The following is a 20,555-nucleotide window of genomic DNA, read 5'->3' as shown; positions in this document are numbered from 1 at the left end:
CCCCTTTGGAGCATCCGAATGCAACCAAAAAGGGAGGTGCACAACTAGACCCCACTAGGAGTCTGAGTACCGAATTTCCACTTTCTAGGACATTCCGTTCTTGAGTTATGCGATATACATACACACATACGCACATACATACGTACATACAGACGTCACGAGAAAACTCGTTGTAATTAATCGTCAAAATGGATATTTCGGGTGTCTGTACGTTCCTATGCATATATCCACGTGTGTTTGGGTTGAAAAATAAACTCAACATTCATTCGGAGGTGAGCAAAATGGAAATTAAGGCCGATTTTTGAGTGAAAATTTTTTCGCGAATACAATACTTCCTTTTTTGTAAAAGGAAGTAAAAACACGATTTGGACTTTTAACTTAAAATAAACGATATTCATAAATCTTTTCAAGTATAGCAGTTGCACCTAAATTCAGGTACTCACTATTGGTTTATCTTTACACTTAAACGCATTAAAACTTTTATTAACAAATGATGGTCTTTGAATAAAGATCTCTGATAAAATTTCTAATCAATGCACAAGTTCAATCAGCATTTATTGTTTTGGTTGAGAGTGATAGAACAAACTTGATCCAAATTTAAAACCTTCAATTCGTGGTCAAAATAAAAATCAATGTAAATAAAGCACAGATTCTGAAGAAAATTCTTATACAAAGCTATTTTAATTCAACAATAAAGCGCACAATACTAAAAGCGCTTAACACACAAGAAAGTTGCAAGTGAACACGATTTTCTTGTTGTTGGTCTTGGCAAATAGTACTTCAAATATTTCAGTTTTTCCCCAGTTGCACTAAAATAAGGATTTAAAGTATACAAAATTCCCATAAGTTAAGTTTTAAAACTAAAATTTTGAGAAATCGTCAAATGAGGATTTGGATTTATAATGGTTACTGATATAATATTCACGACACAAATTTTTCCCAAAACAAGCCGTTTAGTGCGCTTTCATTTGTGAGAAGTGTCACATATTAAAACCATAAACATATATCATAGTATCTTACGTGTCATACTCAAAACAAGACGAATGCAGAACATTTGTACCGCAAATTCACTTTTGCGCGGGGGTGGTCGGTGAACGCATTCCCGTTCTAGTAAGTTCGACAACCTTTTGAGCGCATTTAAACGTGCGAAGAAGTCTTAGTATCCTCTGCATTACTTGGTTCGCTTGTCTGATGTTACATTCTTTATTCTTAAATTTTAAAAACTACTGCTTTTATGGAAAATAATTTGACCATCAGCCTTCTTCCTAAAACAGCAAAATAGAATCGTCTGATATCACGTGTCGAATGCGGAGCCAAGTGCCTTCTCCTTGTAAATGGACAATACCTGCAAAAGCTATAACCGAGCTGCAGGCAGATGTCCTCCCGCAATCTGCTTTCATCTTGCACTTTTGAAACTGCGGGTTGCATTTGACACCTTTTAGGGGAAAATGTAGTAGCACCAGCGGTACCTCCTGAAGATTGCTATTTGACTCTCTATGACACCCTTAAGGGTACGAGAGGGAGCCAAACGGCATCCTTAGAGGTGCCACAGAGTGCCATACATAACAAAATGGTACCTTTAAGGGTCACATTAGGAGTCAATTGGCACCCTTACGGAGATGCCGCTGGTGCTACAACGTACCCTAAAAAGTCCCATATGCAACCCGCAGTTTTAAAAGTGTTGCTACAGCTATTTCAGACTGATGATCCCCAATAAGGTTGAAACTGTAGCTGCAGGATGCTGTAATCAGACTGCCGAATATATGCTAGTTATCTTAATATACTGAAATACAATTTAAAAACTTAATAAAGTGCAGAAAACTATTATTTTTTGACAAAATAAAAAAAATATTTATTGAAGTGTTTTCTTTTTTGTAGCTTAAGACTAAAAATCAAATTTCCACCGTCGTATTTCTTTCAGATGACGTTCCATCTACCTGCTGCAGCAGTTGCCATTTCCTTGACATTGATCGCCATGACAATAGGGACTGTCCCAGTTTTTGGCCATTCCGAACCCTGTCCCTTCAACCCCTTATGTACTTGCTCAAACTCCCTCCGTGACGTCAGCTGCATCGGCGTTCCCTTTGCTGAAGTCCCTTTGTTGCCTCTGGAGGACGTTTTCCAGCTTACGCTACTCAAAGCAGGAGTCGAAATTTTGCATGATCATTCCTTTCAGGTGAACACATTTCTTACCAACATTACTAGTAAAGATCAAGGTAGTACATTTTTCCAGTCTCAGGTGGCGAGTAGATACAAAATTAGTAGACATCAGGATTTTTTTTTCAGTCACCATTTATTTATTTACTATTACCATAAACTACTTGATTTTCTAAAAAGAAAAAAAAATGTAATTTTGTATTGGATCTTTTAATGTTTCTTTTCTAAAATTTGTTACGTTATTTTAAATTTTTATTTAAAAGGACAGGTTTTTGTGAACAAAAGAAAATCACGAGTAACAACTTTCATTTCGCTATGATTTGTCTTTTATTTTACATTTATTAAAATAACAACGTACAATTTTAAATTTTTTTTAAGGTTAATTTTTTTTAATACTGTTTCTACCGTAAGTTCTTCTGTAAAATACTTATAAGGTATTTTGAATTAAATATTTGAAAGTAATTATTCTAAACTCAAATTTAAACTCTTATTAGCTACACAAATGCAGAAAAATTGAATGTGATTTTCTTATTTTCCAAACTGTTGAAATTTCTTTGTGAAGGCGAAATTTTGTTTCTCATTTAAAATAAAATGATGCTAATTTCAGTTAAAATCACTGCAAATTAAAAATTATATATATAGATTTGATGTAGTTTTACAGTTTCACTTAAACTGAGTCAACTTTTGGTAACTACACAGATTTCGAGTTTTGTTTCAATAGTACGCAATATTTTGTTCAACAGAGTACTCGAATATCATCTCTGAGAATGATGCAGAACCAGCTTTCACTCATCCACAGTAAAGCGTTTCATGGAAGCGAGATGGCTCTGACTACAGTAGATCTCAGTTTCAACAAACTGCATAGGCTTCCCCAGGAGGCTCTTCAGAAAGTAATTAAAATATTTTCTTTCCTACATTTTCCTTCTCGTTATTACATTTATCGTTACATTTTTACTTAAATCATCATGTATTTTTAAAATGCTTCCAACTGATTCGAAACAATATCTATCTATTAAAGTAACAAGTATTTATACTCTACTCTTTTTAATCCTTAAAGGATTATTATAGCAGTTTTATGATTTTTAAAAATTAATTCAACCGATATTGATTTCATTTTTAAAAAAAGTCTTGAACAAGAATCGATAAATTTTCTAGAGACAGGTTAAATTCAGTTCAATTACCAGTAGATGTATCATTATGTTTCGGGTCAAAAGTATGTCCCTTTTCAAAATTTTCATACATATAAACTTTTTTATCTATCCTTGAAACTATGCTATTTTATATAATAAAAAAATTATGTATGTTCTTTACTAGAGCTTTCTAATCAAATAAAGTCATTTCTCTTATTTTTCTTTGGTTAATATTTTGGGGTAATTTTCAGGGTTTCGTTTGAATTTTATTTGAAATATAGTTTTTTTTTTTAAATTAATTTAAGTATGTAATGAACCTAAGTGAAACATTTGAATTTTAAATGGGATAACTTGATCATCTAGGTTTATAGGTTTCAGGGGCCTAATCTAGGGTATAGACTTAAGTCTAGGCCACTGGTTGTAACAATATTCGAAAACAAAAGTAGAAAACATCGACATAAAACACACACTCAGGTTTTATTATTTGGCGAGATGAGAAAAAAAACCATAAACTAAATTGCAAAAGAAATTTTAAAAAATCACAACTATAGGACGTTTTTAAATAAAATTGAATTCAACACAGAACAAATTTCAAAAGATTTTTGCAGACGGTATGGGAAGAAAGTTACTGTAACTAATTATATATATATAGTTAAACATTACTTTCATTGCAGCTCGAAACCATTTAAAATTTTATGTTGAATTTAGTTACAATATTAAGCTAATTATTAGTTTATTTAGTTAAAGGAATGCATTAGTTATGAGTTTGCTATTAACGTTTGAAATGATAATTCTATTCATTGAGAATTCTTACATATTCAAAACTTGAATTATTTTTCAAAAATTCACATAAAAGCGATCAGATACGTCGACGCGATGTTCTTCCAGAATTCAAAAGAGTTTACTTTTCCGTACAACAGCATTACGCTTGTTACATGTTTACTCAGTTCATGGTTCGATTAACTCGCATAGAATTTTAGAATATTGAAATTAGTATTTTGAATCTAAGCAGCCGGAATTATTTTTAAAAAGCTTCTTCTCTAAATGTATCAGTTTACAAATTTTCGCAATGTTAATAACGTAAAAATTTTCACTATATTAAATTAGCTTCCATATTTTATTAAGTATATTAATTACCTTTATCATATTTCCCTTATGTTCTTCATTCATTTCATCTTTTGAAGCAAAGCATTCAGAGCAGTAAAAAAAAAACATTTTCATGTGGTTAATTCCGAAATTTTAAAAGTTTTTTTTTTTTTGAAAGAGCTTTAAAGAAATGCTTTAAAACACAGGATTTGACTATTTTCTTTCAATAATTTGACAATGTTTAATATTTTTTGACAATTATTTTAATCGGTGCGCAGATTGAAATTCATTTTTTACGCTTCTGCACATGACGTCACAAGCGATAAATGCCTTTCACTGATGTAATTAGCGCACAGCGCAAATTATCGTATCCTGGCAACATGGTTGTCAGTAAAGCGTTAAAATTAAGCGCGGCAATGAAGTAGTGCGCCAAAGTACATCACTTGTGACGTCATAAAGACCACGCCTTATTTCCAAAATCGGACATTAAAAAATAAATTAAAAAATAACTGTTGAGAATGTTGTGTTAGTTTAATAACTTTACTTCTGGAAAGAGCTATGGAATCAATTGCAAAAAAAAATGTTAACAGTGATCCAAACACGTTTAGCAGTACGCCAAAATGCAGTTTATTAAGAATTATCTGCAATTTCAGGAATTTGGATTTTGAAAGAGGGGAAAATCTTTTCGTTTAGCAATACCGCATCCGTATAAAATCAAAACTCGTCTGTGTGAAATAAAATAAGTGTGCCAAATGGCCAAATCTTAAACTGCGTAAAATCAGGGTCTACTGTGTTTTCAGTTTTTAATAGTTTATTTTACATCCTATATTAATTCATTTTCAATGATTTCTACAATATCTTGTATAAAAATATTATTGCATTCTATAGTCCAGAGATTAACTCCTTTCAGCAACTTTCTCCTTTTAATAAATGTTTTTATGCCCGCAGCTGCGCCACCTCCAGTGGTTAAGTCTGCATTCAAACGACATCGATGATTGGCCAAGTCTGAACACCAAACCCAACCTCCAGAGCCTGTTTCTCGGGGACAACCGCATATCACACCTTCCCGATGGAGCTTTTTCCGGACTCCACAATCTTACGTCTCTGGATCTGGATCAGAACTGCCTAGTGCAGATTGATCGACAAGCATTTCCTGTCTCACTCCAGACACTATCTCTCTCCAATAATCTTCTTCAGCGCTTACCTGCAGATGCCCTTCACAGTCTTCGGAATCTCACGTGGCTTCAGGTGAATTTTTAGTGGAGTCGTTAAACATAAACCGATAAAATATAGTCATCTATAAGAATGTTTTTTTTTTTCATCCTACGTGCGTCTGCTGCATTTCTGCCATCAATCGACGAGCAGCCCAGTGAAATGAAAAATTAGAACAATAATGTGAATAAAATTTAGCAATCTTAGAGTTGTCGCTTAAAAACTTTAAAATAATGGGGCTGTTCCTGAGATGATCACCGTTCATCTCACCCTGGCGATACAGAGGACAACAGGGCGAATCCTTTACTCCAATTCTATGCAGATATTTTTGCAAATACTCATGTCCAGTGATTACACGAAAACAAGCCACTCCAACAGACCTTGGCAATGAATTTGGGATTTTATTATTTTTATTGAGCAGGGAATTCCACTCGTTAAATCTATAATACGTTATGTTTAAGAACGTGAAATAGAGAAATATCGTGATTATGGTAACTTGATGTCACACTATATAGTAAGTTCTCATTTACGGTTGGGTTGAAAAAAGAAAAAATTCTTAGATTGGCAGAACACTAATAATCGTTACTGCGCAATGTCGGTTTTCCATACCCCAATTTTAACAAATAGAAATGTGCACGCCCCAGCGGATCGGAAATCAACTTATCAGAGTCCGATTATGCATTGGAACTTGGAGATTTTTTTTTTTTACGATCTACCTTGTCGAAAACATAAAAATATCGTTTACGTTGCTATCATGTTTGTTCCCCATTTCACATAGTAATAGAATTTTGATTGATTTTAATGGTATGTTTTTTTTTTTAATTTGGTCGACTGTTCTGTTTTAATGGAGCGTTTAATATTTAATTGCTTGTTTTGATATGTGGCAATTATTTTACACATAATGAAGGTTTTAATCTTTGTCAATAGTTGTTTCATTCATTTTTTAACTTAAAAACAGAATTTTTTTAAAAATACGAAGCATTTTTCATAATGCACTCAAAAGGACAAAAGAACTTTTCTGTGTCCAGAAAGGACAATTTAAGAATTCATGTAGTTTTCGAAAATTCCAAGAAAATGCTACCACAAACGAAGAAATGTTCTGCTCAGGTCATGAAGAGAATTTCTTATCATTACCTAGCTTTCAATCATAACTTTGAGTGCTGAAACATGTATATTTTTCAAATTGGGAAAGTTTGGTTTGAAATGACTGGAACCGCACTTTTTTTTTTCGTTTGTGGTGTTATTTTCTTGGAATTTTCGAAAATTACAGGAATTCTTCGGAAGATAATTTTCCTTTCTGGACCCAGAAAAGTTATTTTGTCCTTTTGAGTGCATTATGAAAAGTGCTTAGTATTTTTTAAAAAAAATATGTTATTTTATTCTTTTTAGTGCAAATGCATTCCAGAAATAGAATAATTTTACCATTACGAAACTTCATCTATTTTTTCATATAAATGCTCGGTACTGAAAGTGAAAAAAACCTATATGGGTCATTCTTCAAAAAGTGTGACTTTTCGATCACACGCCTTTAACAGTAAAAAATTTAAGGAACAATTTATTTAACAATGATTTTTAATTTCATTCAAAGTATCTCTTATAAAATTGCCAACAATATTTTGATAATAATTTTTATTTTAGTAAATTTTTGGTTCACAACATGTGAATTCTCACCCCGTGGCATGTCACACACCTTGTGTGACTGTTTATGTTGCTTAATAACTTGTTTAATTAAAAGTATATACTTATTTATTGATTTTTCCTTTTACAAGTGTGTCAAATACTAATTGTTTAAGTATATTTATTTTTTTAATATTGTGTTTTAGTTCGTTTTAGTAGAGCAAGAAGTCATGTCACACAGTAAATTCTCACCTCCGTTACCTAAACACAAAATGGCATTCTTCATTAACACGTGGCAGTAATGACATCAAATTTTATTTTCCATGACACAAGGGTCCCCTTGTTTATTTTCAGCCATAGTTGAAATTGTGAGATTTTCGTCGAAAAACAAAAAGATAAATCTTTCCTCAAAAACTGAGTATGGTTATTCTGACTTCTCTACTCCATGAACTTGAATTTCATGGATGTAAATTAATGTAAAAAAAGAAGTGAACATGTTTTCATTTGCTTAACATGTGCAGATTGTAGTAACGAAGAAAAAAAACTTTTTTTCCTGAAAAATGTATTTATTAGGCATATAATAATAGAAAATTCCTCACTTCCATGAATCTGAACTCTGTGACAGACCTTATCAATGTCATATTTCTTAGGTGAAAATAAATGATGGAGGAGAAATTCATTAATAATAGGCCTTCTACCAAAATTATAAATTGCCAGTATATCCTCAAATTTACTAAATACTACTTTTTAACATACATTTGTAACTACCAACTAAGCCGTACTTTAATTAAGAGAGTTTAAAATTATATTCCCACCAATCATTAAAATAGCTGATTGTTTGCACAATTAACAAAATAACTATTTTGATATTAAATTGGCCTCGATTTTTGAATAATAAAAGTTTTTTCTTTTTTTTTATTTCTATGAACAAGGCCTTATTTTATTATTTTTATTTATGAGTAAAATAATTGGAACTTAGCTGGGACATTGTCTATAGTTACTTCTAGTAGGTAATACTTTCATGTAAGAACGACAAAAAAAGAAAACAAAAGGTTTTGAAATTGGACATATTTGCGTTCAAAAGTTACGTTTTCTGGAGAATATACGTGTCTAAAACTTTAAGCAGTTGGCACTAAAATTTAATCCTTGTTCCTCTCTAGGATTTATGCTTGCTAATTTCATGCTTGCTTCAGAGAAGCCTTGATTCAAAAAAATTTCATTATAATTGCTTTTAACATTATTGTTGCAAGGCAACAAAATTTGTAACAATGGATTTTATATTTAAACATTTAATAGGGAAATTACATGAAATTTGCTGTTTTCCATCCTAACTGAAATAATAATTTTATTTTAGAATTAGCGAAGCCAGGCGTCAGATTTCTCCGTGACAATCAGGCCAAGTATAATAAAAGTGCTTAAAAAAGGGGGGGAGGTGGAATAATGGGAGATGGGATAATGCATGGCGACAAGTACTGAAAGAGTTTCCATACAGATGTAGAATGTTACCAAATAGAAAATCCTTTTAGTTCTTGAAAGCAATTTATCCATTGTATTGTCAACGTACTCCTATTCTAAACTATACTCTTATCATCAGATTAAACTATAATAAATCATTAGTTGGAGGGCTATCTGTCATAGGATTTACACTAAAATGGACAGAACGCAGATAAGCTACGTCCATCTTTCCAAATGGCTATGCTTCGAATTCTTCGGGAGAAATGTCGCGCTTCGTCCGTGGAGCTTTATGTTCCATTCTATTATTTCAATTTTATTAATATAATTTATTATTTATTTACAAAAAATGTTTAAAGTTAATTATACTGAAATCGTTTGGTAATTTTAATGTTGAAAAAACTTTTGAACACGTTGCAATTTCTAATGAAAAACATTTTGCACGATTTAAATAAGTAAACTTACGGGCCATCCCACCGTCACATGCGGGACAAAAATACGCTTAAATTTCATTAACATTTCGTCATGTCTCTTAATATTTTAATGAAACAGGGGTAAGCAATTTTTTTAATCTTTACATTTGATACAAAGATACTCCAGACACAACTATATTTTTATTAAACAATTTTGTTATTTAAAATAAAATTTATTTACATGCGTCACGTGCGGGACATCTAAAGTCAACCTCTGGTAATTTGTTTATGAATAAGCTAATATTTTTGCTCTATAAATACAGCAATGACGAAACAAATTGTAAATTTTGAAAGCTATGGTTCCAACGTAAAGGAAGCATATCTCATTTTTTTAGAAATAATTATTTAAACCATTGAAAAAAAAATATGTATATGCCCATTCCATTCAAAATGGTCATTTTGTCCCGCACGTTAGAGTTCCTATATTTCATAAAAAAGAAATAATTTTTGAAGAAAGTTTTTGCTTAAGAAGTCAAACATGCGTTTGTGATTTTTTAAGCAACAAAATTTTGTTCATCATCCTTTTAAATCATTATTTTTTATGAAATATACGAATCATCACAAAATTACCGTTTTCTGTGTAATGGCCCTTACTATTCTTTCCACGCATTTCAGCATTATTATCTGAGCTGTTTAATTTTTTTTATGCGCTGTATTCAATTCGATTAGACGACACAGCAGTATTAGGATAGCATTTCATTTACTTACATACCTCAGTGTATTAAATTTGAAACAAAAAGGTGATCTGCTGTTGACTGTTTTTTATTGATTGATTTGCAACCTAATTAAGTCTGTAAGAAAAATAATACTAAATCATATTCGTCAAGTTTTTTAGATCAATGTACACAACTTGCATTCTTCTCTGAATTTCTTATGCAATCTGTGAATAGAATAAAATAGATATAAAAGACGTGGAACCAAAATACATTGACAGTTCGTGAACCTCAAAACTAAAAACATACTTAAAATGTCAGCAATTAGAAATAAACTTTTGGGGCTGAGAATAATTTTTGGAATTCTTGCTTGCGAAAAAAGAGGTTATTTCTCCCCCAAGCTTTAATGTAATAATTTATTCAAAAAATGCCTTAAAGAAAACCAGATTAAAAAAAAAATTTTGTGCATGTTCTTAACCTGTGCGTAACAACTTTTTTGTGAATAAAATACGAGAAAATTCCGATTATATGTCAAAAGGTAAAGATAAGCAAAGTATTGTTTTTAATAATTAATGAAATATATTCATTTTATAGATTTTAAGCGCATTGGTTCTCTTTTCTAGCTTGGTGGAAATTTGTTTGATGAAATGCCAAAGCATTTAAGGCTACCAGTCAAGCAGCTCCGCAAACTGGACCTCAGTCACAACCTTCTCGTTGCTATCCCTGCTCGTTTCATGAATGACACTGATGTCGTCATCACGAACCTCCACCTCGAATTTAACTACATTGAAACAATATTTAGCGCAGCCTTTAAAGGTTTAGTCGTGGAACGATTGTCGTTGTCTAACAACAGAATATCCTCTGTTCCAGATGGAGCATTTGAAGGACTTCAGGAAAAACTGAAAGCACTAGACTTAAGTCATAATCTATTAGAAATATTCCCAAAAGCCCTCAAAGACTTGACATCACTGAGCCATTTGTATCTTCGCGGTAATTCCTTGAAAGACCTGGATCAATACGACCTTTATGGATGTCGCTACGATTTAGAAGTTCTAGATCTTTCTGGCAATAGACTAAGAAAGATCCCTCGTGAGGCGTTGAAAATAACACAACGAATATCACGATTGAGTTTGCAAGATAACTACATTTCTAGCATAAGTGCTGGAGATTTCAGTGTTTGGGGACAGTCTCTAAATGCGATCAATTTAGCTAACAATGAGTTGAAAACAATATCAGCGGATGCATTTCTGGGGACCACTAAGCTGAGAGAAATTCGCCTATCTTACAACAGTTTAAACTCGTTCAATTCCAGCATGTTTAGGCCGTTAAAGTCAACTCTAGAGATACTAGAAATAGGAAGCTTCAGCACACCTGATCTAGAAGCACTGCAAGGGATGGGAAAGGTGAAGTGGTTGCAAATGGATCATATTAATCTTCTAAAGTTGTCGCCCTCAACTTTCGCGGACATGCCGTCTTTAATCCACTGTGATTTGGAGGGCAACAAGTTAAAAATCATTCCACTGGAGTTGTTTCGAAGCAATGTACATACACGCTTAAATAGCATTGTGTTTGCAAATAATGAAATTGAGAGTGTTGAAACTGATACTTTTAATAAGTTACCTTTACTGACAAACATTGTACTGTTCGGAAATAAAATTAAAGTTCTGCGTACTCAGTCATTCAGAGACATGAGCATCTTGAACACTATAATTCTGGCAAGGAATGAAATTCAGTACATCGAAAAAGCAGCGTTCATGAATTTGAAAAGTGTTACTAACATATTTCTTCAAGATAATCAGTTGACCGAGTTTTCCTTTGAAGGTTTTCATAAAGTAGGTGATGCCAAAAACCACGTATTTTTAAATCTATCGAACAATAAAATCTCTCAGTTTTCCAAAATATATGAGGAAAAAGATGGAAAAATATACATTAAAGTTAGAAGTTTAGATTTCAGTTGTAATCTTTTGAGTTATATGAATGGTAATTTTTTCCGCCCTGTAGGTGCAACGCTGCATTATTTATTTTTGTCTTCGAATCGAATAACATCTTTGGATTCTTCCACGTTCCTCCACCTGCCAAATCTTCAGGTGCTTCATTTGGATGGCAATCTACTATCCAACTTGCCAAACGGCGTCTTCCAAAACTGCCTTATGCTGCAAATCATTCATATCGGTCACAACAACTTAACTACAATATTTTCAGGTGCTTTTCGAAATCTCAGTTCTTTGCGTATTCTCGATTTGAGTTACAACAACATAAAGACACTTCCAGAAGACGTATTCATTGGTACAAGTTTAGAACGGCTCAATTTATCCAACAACAACATATTCCATGCACCAATTCACAGTTTAGCCCATGTGCGGTCGACGCTGCGATACTTAGATCTGTCTCATAACAGAATATCTAGCATTCCAACAAATGGACTAAATCATCTTCATAACTTGCTGAGCCTCAATCTTTCTTGCAACCAACTAAAGAGCTTATCAGAAGACGCTTTCGGGAAATTAGTCTATCTCCTGTACTTAGACTTGTCGCATAACAGCCTTTGGAGGTGGGCTCCCCATGATGGACCGCTCAAAGCGCTGGTGTCACTCCAAACACTCCTCCTAAAAAATTCCAGTCTGTCTCTTGTGCCCAATTTTCCTTTGCCGTCATTGCGTGTGCTAGATCTTTCATACAACCTGTTGAACAATATATCAGATCTCTCGTTCTCCAGCGTTAAAGAGTTGAGACAGCTGGATCTTTCTCACAATTATTTGAGTGAAGTTCCGTCTCATGTGTGGCCCTCCACAAGCAGACTGACAAAACTGGATATATCATATAATCCCATTCAAATATTGCCAATGAATACTTTCCGGAAGCTTGAAAGACTTCGAGAACTGGATCTTCGAGGACTTGATTTGAAAGACATGGATTTCCGTATTTTGCACAACTTGAAGTAAGTGCTTTTTGCTTATGCTTGTAGCATAATCGTTTAATCTATGGAATCCACTTTTCAAAAAAAGAAAGCAAAGAAAAATGATCCTTTGAATACGGGAAAAATATATTACTTTCCGCCTGCATACTGTTTCGCCTAGTTTATCGATTTGACTTTTATTACTCAGGTTATTATAATTATCAAACTATTATTGAATTTTGATTAATTAATTAACCCTCTTTGCACGTTACCTACTGTTACTTTTGAAATTGAGTGTTTAGTCATTCCCAACTAACGTTTTTTTTTTTTTTTTTTTTTTTTTTTTTTTAACCAAATGCACTTTGTAATAATGCAATGCTAATATAAACAGCAATTTTGAAATTACAACCGTAGACATATCACTTGTTTGGAAGAAGAGAGCCACAACACGAAATTTTTGATTTATTTTTTTTTCCCTTTAAAGGCATCAAATGACGTTATTTTCTTTGGAAAATAATGACAGATATTTTACTCCAATAAAGGGTGTTTTTTTAGAGGTATAGTACTTTAAGTCGGGGACACTGTTTGATCTGTGGGCTATTTTGATAGTTGTCACTTGTTTTGTGTTTAGTTTGGTTTGCCATTTCATCATGAATAGACAACAGGACGGTGCAACACGCCACACAGCGCGTGTCACAATTGATTTATTGAAAGAAACTTTCGGTGAATGATTAATTTCGCTTAATGGACCCGTGAATTGATCTGCGAGATCATGCGATTTAACTACGCAGGACTATTTTTTGTGTGGCTGTGTGAAGTCTCAGGTCTACTCCGATAAGCCACTGACGATTGACGCCTTGGACAAAAACATTCGCCACATATCACTCACATACGGGCCCCATTGCTGCAAAAAGTGATAGAAAATTAGATTTCCCGATTAGACGTTCTCCAAGCCAGCCGAAGTGGCCATGTACCAGAAATCACATTTAAATGAAAATGGCAAAGAATCATCTTTCGAATAAAATCAAATTCATGGCGATTTATATCATTTAACGGTGTTTTATTTGAACCTAAAGTTCTATACCTCTAAAAAAAACACCTTTTATTAACCCCAGGAGAGCACAGCAAATTTCCTGAATAGTTAAACTTAAAGTTTCTTCTGTAAAATTTCATTTCTTCGTATTGCTGCAATCTTCTTTCAAACGAGCAATGTAACAGTAGAAAGTTAGTAGTTCATGAAAATTGACACGTTACTTGAGGATTTTTTTAAGTGTGCTTGTCTTATGCAGTTAAAGCGATTTCTAGCATAATGAGAAACACCTTGTGAATAAAATATTGCTATATTACATAGGTTTCAGTAATAAATACATATTTACTCCTCTGAAGTAACAAATTCTGAAATAAATGTATTGCCTTTACAAGATAAATGTTTAGATTAATTTATAATTCATTGATTATTAAGTTCAAATTGGCCTAGTACCATTCATCAAGAGTTTTAATGCAGTATATCCTATTAAAGCTAAGGTTCCACAAAACTCAAAAATAATTTTAATAACTAATAAATGCAATATACCGACAACCTGATTATCCTATTAAGAGACTGAAGTTTCGTTTTTGTTTGGACTCTTGAGTCTTGAATATGGAATAACCCAGCTGGAGGCAGATCTCATTTCATTGAAGCTCAGAGTGTCAATAAACTGGTAGATAAAGTAAATTTGCCTTACCAGCGAGAGTCCGCAGACACAGTGCGGTTCAACTCGTAAATTGAAGGCAAAGCTAGGGTATTAACCAGTAAGTTAACCTCTAAGCTAAGGCTAAGGCAGGGTACATGCAATGTACCGACAGACTTTTTGTACTCCTGGTTGATGAGTCCAAACAAGGATAAACTTGCATTCTCTGGAGAAGATGACTGGACTATCGCTATATTGCATGTAGCCCTGGTCTTAGAGACGGTAACTTACTGCTTAACATACAAATGTTTCTTTAACCCTTAAGATTTATGATTTCCTGCACCCGATGCAAAAAAAAAGTTTTAAATTTAATTATTCTCTGCTTTTAGATTTTTAACGACGTTCAAGACAAGCACATATGTCGGACTCAGCTCGTTCCGACTGCAATACCTGCTCTCAAAATCATGCAGCCTTCGTCGAGTGTTGGTTGAAGTTGAAGAAACTAATCTATCACACCAACTCCAATGGTCCTTCGGCTCAAAATTACGGGAGTTGACGATCACAGGAAGAAACTTACAGTACATCTTACCAGATGCTTTCCAAGGGCTACGTACCCACGAGCTTGTGCTGCGGATTACAGGAACCAGCATAAGCAGGCTTCCCAGTGGCCTACTTAAGTACTTGGCTGACATACGATACTTGACTCTAGATATCAGAGGCAACTATTTAACTACTATGGATGAAGATGTGCTAAGCCCCGCAAACAGAATAAAGGCTGAAGGATTTACAACTCAGCATATTTCGGGTAATTTCCAATTTTAGTTTAATTTTCATACTTGCTATTTATCTAAAAGTAAATTATAATATTGTGACAAAAATTATCTATAGGAAAACATAAATTATTTTAAAACGTGTTTGTGAACATTATTGTTTTTTAAAAAATATCTCAGCATGAGTACTGTTCTTTTTCGCTATGTTTAGTGATAGAATTTGAAGTTATGTAATTACAATGAAATTCGTCAAATCTACTAAGAGGGTAGTTGATAATTTGAATTTTTTATGAAATAAGCTAAACTTCGTGGTTGAAAATTTTGATTCGCAATTTGGCAATGGAATAAGTTTAGCAGTTTACAAGAAAAAAAGTTGAAGTTTTTCTTATATTCCTCTATTTTTTTTATTTTTAAATGACTGATGAAGAGTGTAAACACGTTCAACAGGAAAGTTTTTTTTTTTTTTAATTCAAATAGTTTTTCACGTGAGTAAAGCCAAGACAAATAAATAAACTTTAATAATTTTACCTAGTTTCCTTTAATGCAAAGACATGATATTTTTCAATGTCCTTGATGGTTGACAATGAAATGAATTTCACCTGTTCACGAATAATGCTATCACCATTAAAAAACAATATTAAATCGTCGTTTCATTGATTGCGCTAAATATATAATTCAAGACAATCAAGGATACGGTCCGGTGTAGTCCAAAAAGCAGTACACTAAGGACACATAGGGTGATTTTTTACTTTGTCTTTGTATGTTATAAATTTCAGATGACCACTGCGAAAACTAAAGATAACAACCTTTTCCAACTTTTTTCAATTTCGCGGCGGCCGAGACAGCATGCATTTCAGAGATACTCGAAGCCGTCGATGAGGAACGAAGAGCTTACTTTCATGATTAACGAGGAATGGTGTACCCAGAAGTGTAAGTCTGACTCAGCTGCTAAAGAATGTTTTACGGGGTGGGGCTATTGACCGTACCAATTACCGCAGAATTTTCGTCGTCTCTTACGACATGCATTGGGATACATTGGAACTATTCTTGCCCCCTGGCAACCACATGGTCTCCTAAGGGCACCCCGACCACAACACGGGGCACTTCGGCACTATTATTATGTACTTCGGTACTTCTGGATAACGGAGTTAAAACACCAACCAGTCGCAAGCGGCTATTATTTTACTATTCATTGTTATTTACTTTTATCTGACGGAGAAAGTTAATATTTTAACCTTGAATAGGACTTATATTTTTCAAAATCATCATTTCAGGTGGTGTACTTTTGGACGACAACCCTTGGGTGTGTGGCTGTGGCTTGGTGTGGCTAGGCGGCTGGATCCGCCGCTGGATGCGCGAGACACTTCGAGTCCAGATGCTGCATTTTGACGGATTCCTGTACGCGCAGAACCTCGCCCGAAGAACGTACTGTATCCACCCTGGAACGAACGCAACCATTGCCCTCGTGGACTTGGAACCCTCAGAATTCGGGTGTCGAGAGGGGGCAGATAATGGCGCATCCGTTGCAAATCTAGGAGTTGTCTCCTTGCTCAAGGTCCTCAGCTTGCTCGCGACAGTTTGGTGTTACTCGTGTTACTACATAGAAAGCAGCTGCGCGGTCTTTTCAGACTTCAGGACTTCATAATATCTGCTTTGTATAGGAATATATTGAATTTCAATTGAACAAGGAAGATTAGGAAGCAATAATGTGGCCAATAGTCAAGTTAGAAAATGTGCATCCAAAACATTTTTCTTAATTTCTTAACCTGCATCGACTTTTGGCTGATTATTGAAAACATAACTTTTATATTGATTTATAAATAATCTTGGGCAGGTTAATGGCAGTATCTAAGAAGAATTAACGCGAGAGGTTTTTGAAAAAACAAGTTTTTGATCTCCCACAAAAATCAATGAAATACTGAAGACTGAAATTAGATCTTTGGCGATACAAAAAAAAATGTTTTATTTTGAGTGAAAATCAAATATAAACATGTTTCTACAATAAAACTGAAATAAGTTAGATCATATAGCTGATAAAAAAAAGTAAAAGCGGAAATGCTACATCCTTTTACCTGCCCAAGAAATATTGTTTTCACAAGTTAAATGGTATTTTATCATTTGCTTGATAGGTTGCTCAAAATGAAGTAACACTACAGTAAAATCAAGTTGATTATAACTCTCTGCTAATAGTAGAAAATGTTATGAAATGTTATTTAGGAACTATATTCTACCTTTATGTTGTACAACTTCGAAAAAAAATCAGTTTCTTGAAACAGGGGAAGTTGGATTCAATCTTCAACTTCACTTAAATAATGCTCAAAATTAAAAAAGCTACAACTACCAATTACCGCTTTACCTTATCTAAATGGAACTACTAAGCACAATTTCAAATATGTTACAGAATAGTTTACTAGTATTACTAAGAATGTTACCACTAAGCGTAATATATTTTATGGCTATAACTGATTGACTCCACTGAATTGAAATTCCATATCAGCTTCTTGAGCAATGCTTTGTCTAGAAATTTAGGAAAAATTAGGGAAAAACCATCGGATAAACCAACCTCTACTTTTTGGGTAATACGTGCTACTGTCTTATAAAAAGAATTAAAGTAACTGCTACAATAAGTAGTTGAAGCTGAATTTAAATCTGTCAGTCGTTTTGTTCAAGAAAGGTTGTTCAAATTTTTCACATTTCTTCTGATTTTAAAGTGATAAAGATCTTATTTTCTATGAGTATCTAATACATGAATTCATTGCATCCAGTGTTATATTTAAGGTTTGTAAAGAAATTCTACGTTTTGCTATCCCTAGGTTATAATTGGCAAAATGACGGTTTCGCCCCGTTCATGGGACAAAAAATTTATTTTTCAAATGTTGACCAAAAGCCAATAATTAAATAACTAGATACATCAACACTTCCAAACCCACAACATTGCCTCTCAAATACACCGACTAAACTTCATCGTAGAAATATTTCTTAATATCTTTAAATTTCACTTTAAAGCCCAAAAGTGTAGTTTTTTCCCTACTTTCCCCTATTTTCACCTGAAATTTTGAACACAAAGCACATTCATACTTATTCTTCGGCATTCCCGTATACTTAAAAAAAATATTATCGTCGAGATAATGTTACTCTTTTTACTGCCATTCCAAATTCTTTTTTTTTTCTTAACTTCCTGGCTTTGGTTTTGTTTTCATTATCTGCAATAAAGTTAAAGACATGAATTAGGATTTTAAGAAAACCTTTTTTCATCATGGATCACATATTTTTATTTCATCTTGAACATTCTATGTCTGTCTTAAACTCATTCAAGTGATTCTTACGTGTTCCCGAAAAGACGTGTGCATCTTCGTTCATTTTCACGATATTTTTTGCCCGTTTACTTTACAAAGCAAATATCAAAAGTTATCAAAAAAAAAAAACCTGCATATCAACAAAGTTAAAAAGTATTAAAAATGTTTTGCTTTTGCTATACTATTTTTAAAATTTTTAAATTGGATTTATCATTTTTCTCTTAGTAAATTAGTTGTAAATGTCAATATTTTTAATAATAAACTATCTGTGTTGTGTATATATTGTATGTTATGTCTTCCAAGAGCCTAATGGTAGTTGTTTCATATTAATTCAAAACGTGCATAATTGATTACAAAATATTTAGTGTTTTATATCTAAAATATTTCCCTTGAAATTAAATGGATTTTCAATAAAATAGCGTTAGTACGTATCTCTATTATCAAAATTTTGTGAATATGTTAGAAAAAGCAATTTAGAAAAGCATTTCTTTACGTTTATAAATTGACGTAACTAAAAGTAACACAGATAATAGAGTAGCCCTTCGTTACATTGCGCCTTGTACTATCGCTCATTCGGATATATTGCTCTTTTCCTTTGTATGCCGAAAAAATATACTTTAAAAAATGTTGCTTAATATTTCACATCACAAAAAAAGTTATAATTTTCAAAAAAGGTTTTTTTTTCTTTTTTAATCAATGAACAAAACTAATATATGTTTTCCATGTATCTAAATTCTTGTAGCTGCAACTTTTGATTTGTAATCGACCGTAAAACAATCGAAATTTTTATGTTTATTTATTTATTTATTATTTGAAAGAAGATTTCACAATTTTCTTTTGTTTGTATGAAGAAAATTATCCCAGTATGATAATAAACTAATATTTTTGTAGGAGCACAAATCATTTGTACAAATTAAAAATCATTTTTCATGACCTTGGTTATATCTAGTTTTCCGGTATATTGCGCTTTTTTTTTTTTTTTTTTTGTCTCCCAACAAGCGCAATATAACGAAGGGTTGCTGCAGTAAAATGCTTTTGTTTAACATTTGTTTCTTTAGCTATTTTATTAAACGCTTGATAAATTACACCCGAAGCAAAAATGCATAAACAGTGATAATGAATCATACAGACGGGGAATATGCGTAATCATATGCAAAACGAAATTTGGTTTTCTTGAGCAGTCTGGGGCTACTCACGCTTAATGAACTATGTCTCTCCATTCAAATCCACATCTTTTGCAGACTAAAACGGGCAAAGTGATTTATTTATATCCTTATGTAAATAAACACAGCGCAAAACTCGAGTCTCAGTCTCCTGCTTCTCGATTTGTTTTTGCTTAATGATGAAAATTAATGCCTAAGCATTTACTTAGTTAAGTAGTGCAAAAACAAGACAAAAATGAGTAAATTTTGCTCCGTGAGGCATTGTTTCGTTTTCCAAGAATATAGTTTCGCCCTTCATTTAGCAATATTTTTTACATTGCTAATGAATAGACTGATAAAATATAGCTAAAAGATTTTGATTTAAACAAATTTAAAAAAAACCTAAGCATTGTTATTCCTATGTTACATAGATGAGATGAGAGTGTTATTTAATATCATTCACCTTTCGATAAATAACTTAATTGGTTTTGAATTAAAATCCCCACACTACCGTGGGTACATGGTATAACTTAAGATCATAAAATGTAAATTGTTAAAAAAACTAATATTAATTTTTTTGTCTTGTTATAAAAAAAAATATATTTGAGAAAAGTTTTAATGGAAGTTAATATGAAATTGAGTCACTTAATACAGCATAGGTCACTTAAACCAGCAGCACTGATGTTGGTTTTCGTTTTTCATCGTTTAGTCAGTGCGTACTAAAAACCTGTTTCTTATAATCCTGAATCAAAAACTCGCATTTGAACATTTTATATTTTATTAAACGGATAAAAGATTTCGCCCTGAGAGAAAAAGAAAAGGAATCTTTCTCACAGAGTGGAAAGAAAATTAAATCTAACATGTGTAACATTTCCCAAAGTTTTATTCTTTAAAACATGCTTTTCTGAAGTGCATAAAATATAAAATTTATTTTATATATTTATTTTGATGTTATTAAAGAAATTAAATATATTTTATTAGTTCAAATGATAGTGTATTTA

The 20,555-nt window shown here is 32.8% G+C and overlaps 1 protein-coding gene across 1 annotated transcript; it reads left to right on the top strand.

Annotated features, from left to right (window-relative positions):
- Positions 1–1,921: 1,921 nt before the first annotated feature.
- On the top strand, positions 1,922–16,761 carry LOC129226782 (chaoptin-like). The gene is made up of 6 exons (XM_054861411.1): positions 1,922–2,176; positions 2,901–3,047; positions 5,322–5,621; positions 10,404–12,718; positions 14,736–15,151; positions 16,391–16,761. Exons 1-6 carry the CDS (start codon positions 1,922–1,924, stop codon positions 16,759–16,761), a joined length of 3,804 nt encoding a protein of 1,267 aa, XP_054717386.1.
- The last annotated feature ends 3,794 nt before the right edge of the window (positions 16,762–20,555 follow it).

Source organism: Uloborus diversus, chromosome 7, assembly GCF_026930045.1.
Source record: "Uloborus diversus isolate 005 chromosome 7, Udiv.v.3.1, whole genome shotgun sequence".
NCBI classification, from domain to species: domain Eukaryota; kingdom Metazoa; phylum Arthropoda; class Arachnida; order Araneae; family Uloboridae; genus Uloborus; species Uloborus diversus.
This window is presented reverse-complemented; position numbering and strand designations above follow the sequence as displayed.